At 39.6% G+C, this 8,165-nt stretch overlaps 2 protein-coding genes across 2 annotated transcripts in view; both read right to left on the reverse strand.

Moving 5' to 3' along the window:
* Positions 1-8,165, reverse strand: part of parla (presenilin associated, rhomboid-like a) — a 13,794-nt gene that overhangs the window by 1,889 nt on the left and 3,740 nt on the right. The window lies entirely within an intron of this gene.
* LOC108229519 lies at positions 4,099-5,798 on the reverse strand. Its single transcript, XM_017405194.3, has 4 exons — positions 5,505-5,798; positions 5,294-5,410; positions 5,093-5,211; positions 4,099-4,983 (listed from the first exon to the last, which is right to left on the reverse strand). The coding sequence occupies exons 1-4, from the start codon at positions 5,752-5,754 to the stop codon at positions 4,219-4,221; spliced, it is 1,251 nt and encodes a 416-aa protein (XP_017260683.1). The 5' UTR covers positions 5,755-5,798; the 3' UTR covers positions 4,099-4,218.

Here is an 8,165-nt window from a genome sequence, read left to right on the forward strand (position 1 = left end):
GTGTCGTTTGGAGCGGTGGAGGCTCTGTGGCATGAGGGACGACGCAGTTTCCGAAGGCTGTTGTAAAGACTCTGAAGCAGCTGGGGTATCAGGCATTTCCAACACGGTGCAGGTTATTTTAACATTATCCTCCCTCCATTTCAACAGCAAAGTAAAGGTTCCATTCTAAAAAAATAAATAAATAAAAAAAAAGATACAAGAACAGACATCTGAGCTTCAAGTCCATTTGGTCAAAGATTGTATACCTGCAAGTCTAGGATAAACAAAACGATACCTCCTGTTTGACACTGCAGCCATCATAAGGAACAATTACAACAAGTCCCAATGCAGTCTGCTTCACTGTGAAACCACACTCTTTGGGAACCTGGATTAGAGGCAAACGCTCCTCATTGTCTAAGGGAAAAAGAAAAGAACCCACCCAGAGAGTCATGCGCTTGGCATTTTTACTTTTGTTGCACTGAGGAAAGTTTCTCACCCATTTCAAGTTGCAGATCAGCAGCACCAGGTCCCATGGCTTTAAGTCTAAACTCATCACTGCCACACTGAAGTGACGCATTCAGTAGTCTCCATGCTGCTTCAGCCATGTTATCTTCTGTAATTCAAATAAAGTGTTTTAAAGACAATATTTGGCTCGTTGTATTCATTTGAGCATATTTATTAACATTTGCAAAAAAGTAGAGTCTTACCTTCATAATCAGATTGTGCTGAGGCATCATTTCCTGTAGCAGCAGCAGAATCTGAACTGTACTTAAGCTGTTTCTCATTAAAGAGAATACTTCCTTTCATTGCTTCTAAAGCTTCACTAATGTCCTCATCTTGTTTATCTACTTTAGATATTCTATGCAAGCTAAAATAGGTCAAACACAGGGCTAAAGAACACAGGAGCACTGTGGCTGCTATGGTTTGCCACATCCTGCACCGTGCTCCACCTTCCATGATGGACCAGTAAATCTGAGGAGCAAGAGCTCAAGATGATGCAGAGTAACTAACTCTCGTTTTAAAATACCTCACACTCCAGAGCACCAGGTGACTCAGATGAAGGTGAAACCAATCAGATGAAAGTGCAGCTACAGCCTAGCACCTGTGGTCAATAAGCTCACAACAGGAGGACTCATTAGGAGCCTCATAATTCTACCGTCCCCACAGATTAAAGGTCAACTCTGGATATGTACTTTTCTGCATAAGACTAAGGACAATATATATTTTTTAATTGACAGTTGTGTTTTCAGCGTCAGATATAGATGTAGCCACAGTAAAACCATCTGATTATATTTTCAGAGAAGACCTTGGCCTCACTAGATGCAGAAACATAAATCAAGAAATGTTTGAATTTGTACAGAGGATGTGTCACATAAGAGCTGCTGCCAAGGTATAAAAATAAAATAATCTTTAGAGATGCAATATACAAATTTTATACAGAATATAAAAAGCTCTACAAGTTTACTAAAGCTTCAACTATCAAGGCACCTTAAGTAGTAGGCTTGAGGAAGAAATGTGCACGTGGACAGATCAGCAAAGCAAGTATTGTGCAAGGATGATATATGGGGAAACAAAATGTAATAAAAATAACCTTAGCCAAAATAACTTCAAATATCTAGAAATGTCATTTAAGAAAAATGAAACATTACTTACTGATAAACATGTTCACCATGCCAAACTTTTTGGAGTTTGTAAACATCAAATAAATTTTGATTTCAACATTAAGAACATAGATGTCATACAGATCATTTACATCGTGGTGCATTGGTTAGCACCATTACCTGTAAGCAAATAAGTTTTAGCTTCAAATTTATTAACTGGCTACGGAATTTGTATTATAAAACCCTTAATTTAATTCAAAATTCTTGCATGCTTGGTGCTTCAGCAGGCCACCTTCTAATTAGAACCAAAAAAAGGCTCAATCCTAAATGAATGTCAACATCTTAGAATCACGAAGAATAAATTTGTAACAAATACTCAACTTCAAAAAGAAGTAGCTGATGGAAAATGCCTTTGTATTTGTAGCTTCAACAAATGGTTCTTTGTGGTGGTTTCTCACAGTGAACTTATTTCAGACTAGAAAAGGATGCTTGGTGTGGGATCTGTTCAGTGAGCTCTGCCTCTAGCACTGCAATGTCCAGCAAAAAGAAATTTAGTTCAGAGCCTCCAGTGAGACAAAATGGTGTATTATAGCCGATTTTGAGTCTTTATTTTTTTAAACGTGCAACTCATTTGAAACTTAACATGAAATACTAACAATGCTGCCTTTTGCAAATGTAGGTTTTGTTTAAAAAAGAAAATAATTCCAAGCCACAAACATAGAAAGTTCAAGTCTAGACACTAGAGTTGCAATTGTATGATTTCTATATAAAGTTTGTTTTTTGTTTTTGGAAGGGGGGGTGAAAACAGACAAAACTGCTCAGTGCTGCTGCAGCTTTCCTGATCTCTTATCTGTACCTCCATCTTCCTCTCTGCTTTCCATCCCTTATCCTTTCCAACTTTCCTTCACTGGAAGGGAAGGAACAAATACTGAAAAATAATTTATTGATTTTTTTAAATTGTGTTCCGAGAGCGGAGAAGACCTTTTAGACTTACTGAAGAGAGGACAAATGATGAACTGCAGGTGAGCACTGGAAGAGAGACAGACTAAATATAGACTCATGGATGAGACTGCAAAAGAAGAGAGCACAAATAATTTCTAAAACCTACTAAAAGCAGTAGTTTGAGGCTAAATGATAGGTTTTCTGTAATTCCCCATTTCCCCATCGTAGTGTAGGAAATGTCTTAATTTCTGGGGGTTTTTAGTCTTTGTTTTGTCTTATGGATGTGCTTGTAAAGCCTCATTCCACTTCACAGATTCAAGCCCACGTGTGCTTTCACAAATAGAGACACACGCAGCTCCCAGAGTGCTGTGTCACAGTGTAGCAGTGGGCCGAGTAAGCAGCGTAACATTCTGAGTCATCTTTCATCCATCATCAACATGCAACCACAAATTACCCAAAGCAGGATTTTATGGTCCCTTTTTCTGGGAAAAAAAAAAACATTGCAGATGTCAACTGTATGTACAAGCATTACTGCATAGTATTATGTACTTATTTGTTACAAGATTTAACTGATGTGCTTTCAAAACAGAATGCATGAAATTGTTTTTCTTTATTCTGTTTGGTTTCATTATGGTTGATGTGAGGTGTCACAGCAAATGAAGCATCTCTCAGACAAAAGACAACCACTCAGAGATGCTGGACACTCTGGCTCTACCTCCACTGCAGCAGTCGTCAGCTTGTGATTCAAAGATATTCTGGACTTCCTCAGCCCAGCTGTGGCTCTTTACCACAAAGCCTCCCACTCCTCTGTGTGTCTCCCTGCAGTTGTGACAGTCCTCCCACCAGTGGGCTATTGTGGCACCTCTGGTGAATAAATCTCCCTCTTCTTAATAGTAGCCCATAAAGACAGACTGAAGTGGGTGGAAAATGAAAAGCTGAAGGAGGGGTTAAGTGCTCTGGCAGTGGAAAAACTAGTCACATTTTATACAGCACATTTGTACATACCTTTTAAATGCTAAGATATATGAAGTAAGAAAGCACACTGTGGTAATATTACACTACAGGAAGTTGAGCTCTTGATTCTGCAATTCATTCCCTTAAAAAACAGTCCAATTGACTCAGCTGGACTGAAAGATGTATGCAGCTTTTAGAGGGGAAAACCTCTTGGATGTCACATGTGGCTTGGTTTCAGTGAACTGTAAATTTCTCTTGTGCACATGCAGCATTAGAGGCTGCTCAAGGAAGAAGGCGTCAGGCAGAAAAATACATGAAGAGACAGAATGAGGTGTACACAAGCCCATGTCCTGTGGAAATGCATGCAAGTGTGTTACTGGCTTTTGGAAGTAAAACAGCCATTTATAGCACCTATAATAACACTATTGTTGGATAGAAAGCTTTGAAAGATTTTTTTAGACCAAGGGTGTTTTATTTTGTTTCATGAACTTTAGCATCCTACATTCTGGAAGTAGAGCACGAAAAAGCGGAGATGCATTTTTTTTTTTAATTACCCTAGTCTTCTTTACCAAGGTGTGCATGCAGAAAAGACATTTAGAAACATGAGGACAAGTTTTAAAGATCAATTTTTGTTTTTATTAAACTCAGCATTGTACGATAACTTGTAAAAAGTCCAAATGATTTAACAGGCGAGTCTTGTCACTCTTGGGTTTCAGGTAGCTTCTCCCAACATGCATGAGAATCATTTGGAGCTGTAATGCATCAAGGGAAATGACTCCCAGAAGGAGTCCGCAACATCCTGAGACTGGGATCCAGACATGTAGTTTTCTTCTGGCATGAATTGCAGATAATCTTGGCTGTCAAATGAAACTCTTGGACGGGGTTTGTGGAAGGGAACAAGCTGTCTCCAAATGCCTGGACAGTTGTTGCCACTGGAGGCTGTTGTCGTCGTAGTAGTGGGGCACGGTGTAGTCTTCCTCTTCTTTGTAGTCGGGACTGTGGTGGTTGTGCGTGGATGCCTTTCAAACATATGCTGAAAGGGGTGAGAAGGCTTTTGAGAGTTTACATACATGTGGAGCAGTTTCCAACCTGGATTCTTTTTAGCCATACGTTTCAGCATTTGTTGCGGATCCATGTTAAGATGGTGTTCGTAGCTCTCATAGATGGGGTAAAGTGCAAGTAGCTTGTGCAAGTAGTAAGGATTGATGAGAGGAGGGTATGTTGGTTCAGCAGTAGTGGTGGTGGTGGTTGTAGTAGGTGGTGGTGGAGGAGGAGGAGTGTACAAACACAGAGGGAAACGCTGGTTTGGAGAGCAAGGGTAATACATGGGAGGCCATCTGAGGTGTCGTTTGGAGCGGTGGAGGCTCTGTGGCATGAGGGACGACGCAGTTTCCGAAGGCTGTTGTAAAGACTCTGAAGCAGCTGGGGTATCAGGCATTTCCAACACGGTGCAGGTTATTTTAACATTATCCTCCCTCCATTTCAACAGCAAAGTAAAGGTTCCATTCTAAAAAAATAAATAAATAAAAAAAAAGATACAAGAACAGACATCTGAGCTTCAAGTCCATTTGGTCAAAGATTGTATACCTGCAAGTCTAGGATAAACAAAACGATACCTCCTGTTTGACACTGCAGCCATCATAAGGAACAATTACAACAAGTCCCAATGCAGTCTGCTTCACTGTGAAACCACACTCTTTGGGAACCTGGATTAGAGGCAAACGCTCCTCATTGTCTAAGGGAAAAAGAAAAGAACCCACCCAGAGAGTCATGCGCTTGGCATTTTTACTTTTGTTGCACTGAGGAAAGTTTCTCACCCATTTCAAGTTGCAGATCAGCAGCACCAGGTCCCATGGCTTTAAGTCTAAACTCATCACTGCCACACTGAAGTGACGCATTCAGTAGTCTCCATGCTGCTTCAGCCATGTTATCTTCTGTAATTCAAATAAAGTGTTTTAAAGACAATATTTGGCTCGTTGTATTCATTTGAGCATATTTATTAACATTTGCAAAAAAGTAGAGTCTTACCTTCATAATCAGATTGTGCTGAGGCATCATTTCCTGTAGCAGCAGCAGAATCTGAACTGTACTTAAGCTGTTTCTCATTAAAGAGAATACTTCCTTTCATTGCTTCTAAAGCTTCACTAATGTCCTCATCTTGTTTATCTACTTTAGATATTCTATGCAAGCTAAAATAGGTCAAACACAGGGCTAAAGAACACAGGAGCACTGTGGCTGCTATGGTTTGCCACATCCTGCACCGTGCTCCACCTTCCATGATGGACCGGTAAATCTGAGGAGCAAGAGCTCAAGATGATGCAGAGTAACTAACTCTCGTTTTAAAATACCTCACACTCCAGAGCACCAGGTGACTCAGATGAAAGTGAAACCAATCAGATGAAAGTGCAGCTACAGCCTAGCACCTGTGGTCAATAAGCTCACAACAGGACTCATTAGGAGCCTCATAATTCTACCTCCCCCACAGATTATAAATCAACTCTGGATAGGTACTATTCTGCATAAGAATAAGGACAATATTTTTTTTAATTGACAGTTGCTTTTTCAGTGTCAGATATAGATGTGGCCACTTTGAAATCATCTGATTACTTTTTCAGAAAAGACCTTGGCCTCACTGGACGCAGATGCATAAATCAAGAAATGTTTGAATTTGTACAGATGACGTGTCATTTCTTTAGAGATTAAAGTCATATAAGAGCTGCTGCCAATATATAAATATAAAATCATCTTTAGATATGCAATATACAAATTTTATAAAAAATATAAAGAGCTCTACCAGTGTACTAAAGCTTCAACTTGAGGAAGAAATGTGCATAGGGACAGATCAGCAAAGCAAGCATTATGTAAAGATGATATATGGGGAAACAAAATGTAGCTTTTTGTATGGTTTGAAAATTTGGCAATGAAATCCATTCAAATACCAGTAAAGAGAATTTATTTGTATATAATTTGACTGATAAATTTTATTTGCACATTCAGAATATTGTGAAAATATTTAAATGGTCTATGTGAGCAGTGTTAAGTTGATACAATATGAGACTGACAGTTTAAATTTAGAAAGACAATTTGAAGCAAAGCCAAGAATGTCTGCAGGACAAAAATATAAACGGCTTCATGGACTTCTTATTGGGGGGGTTCCAGTGCTGTGATGCTCAAATGCAAAACATTGCAGCAAAAACTGTTTTTATTCAGACAATATATTACAGCCAAGGGCAGCAGTTGACAGTTTGTAGTTCAAATAACCTTATCCTAAACTGTTTATTAGGAGCAATTAATTTTAAACTTTAAATATTTGTCACTTAAGAAAAATGAAACATTGCTTACTGATAAACATGCTCACCATGTCAAACTTCCTGGAGTTTATGAACATAAAATGTGTGATTTAATTTACACCAATGTCATATGGAATTTACAACATTGTGGTGCAGCATTGCCTGTAAGCAAAATGTTTTAATTTCAACATCTAAGCAGCCCAAAATTTTTTATTAAATACTCATTTTAAAAGACAGGCACATGTAGCTTATTGAACATGACTTTAGCTTTAACATATGGTTCTTTGTGCTGGTTTCCTCTTATTCATTACAGACTGGAAAAGGATGTGTTATTGTGAACTCTGCTGCTTGGAAATGTGGTTTAATGCTAGTTTTTAAACACTAATTTTTGATATATGCAACTCATGTGAAATGCAATTTCCCTGTTAGCCACATGTTTTTGTTTTTAGTGAATGGGAGCAGGTACATTTTAAATACAACTTGTTTGTTCAGCAACACGTGTTGAGACAAGTCAGTTTTTTTTTTCCACATTTAGAAAATGCAGTTATTTTAAGTCACCGTCAACAAATACCAAGAGTAAACTCCAGAAGCTGGCAAGCCACACATTTAACATCATAAAAGACAGAGAGTCATTTAGTTAAACCTTTATTGCAGGCTATCCTTGAAAAGGGTAGAACAAGTGTGGAAATTTCTGTCCGTATGGGAAAAAGGGCAGATTCTCAGGTGGATAAAACTGAGGACCACCTGAGGGAGCCTGAGTATCTGCTGACTGTGTGGTAGAAGGAGTTACAAGAGTAGTTGTAGGAGCTGCAGTAGTCTTCACATCTGGCGTGGGATTCTTTGGGTATTCTGTCACAGGAATCTTTGGGTATTCTGGCAGAGGATAAGGAAAGTATGGAGACAAGTCATGAACATAAGGTCCAAATGGCAAAAAGTAGGGGTCAAAAGGCACCTGGGGGTAATCTGTGACTTTTGGCGCAGGGGTCGTCGGCGGTTCAGTGGTGACTGGAGTTGGGTAAGAGAAAGCTTGCTGAGGGTAGGAGGGTTTTGGAAATTGAGGCAAATTTGCTTGTTCAGGTCCCAGTGAGAAGAGATAAGAAAATAATGGGTGGGAATAAAAATAAGGCAGGTACTGAAGTTGAGACTCTTGTGGAGCTTTAGGCTCTTGCGGCATCTGGGGATACTTGGGCTCCTGTGGAAACTGGGGCATTTGAGGATATTGGGGAGATGTGGGCACCTGGGGGTCCTGTGGAATTTGAGGATACTTGGGCTCCTGTGGCAGCTGGGGATACTGTGGAACTTGAGGATACTTGGGCTCCTGTGGCAGCTGGGGATACTGTGGAATTTGGGGATACTTGGGCTCCTGTGGCAGCTGGGGATACTGTGGAATTTGGGGATA

This window comes from Kryptolebias marmoratus, linkage group LG20, assembly GCF_001649575.2.
Source record: "Kryptolebias marmoratus isolate JLee-2015 linkage group LG20, ASM164957v2, whole genome shotgun sequence".
NCBI lineage: Eukaryota > Metazoa > Chordata > Actinopteri > Cyprinodontiformes > Rivulidae > Kryptolebias > Kryptolebias marmoratus.

What these genes read in the sequence shown, in the direction of transcription:
- LOC108229519 (XM_017405194.3), bottom strand. Translation starts at nt 5,754, where the DNA reads ATGGAAGGTGGAGCACGGTGCAGGATGTGGCAAACCATAGCAGCCACA. An exon ending in AGCACAATCTGATTATGAAG is followed by an intron (nt 5,411 to 5,504) that starts GTAAGACTCTAC and finishes TTTGAATTACAG; the next exon opens with AAGATAACATGGCTGAAGCA. An exon ending in GCTGCAGTGTCAAACAGGAG is followed by an intron (nt 4,984 to 5,092) that starts GTATCGTTTTGT and finishes TTATTTTTTTAG; the next exon opens with AATGGAACCTTTACTTTGCT.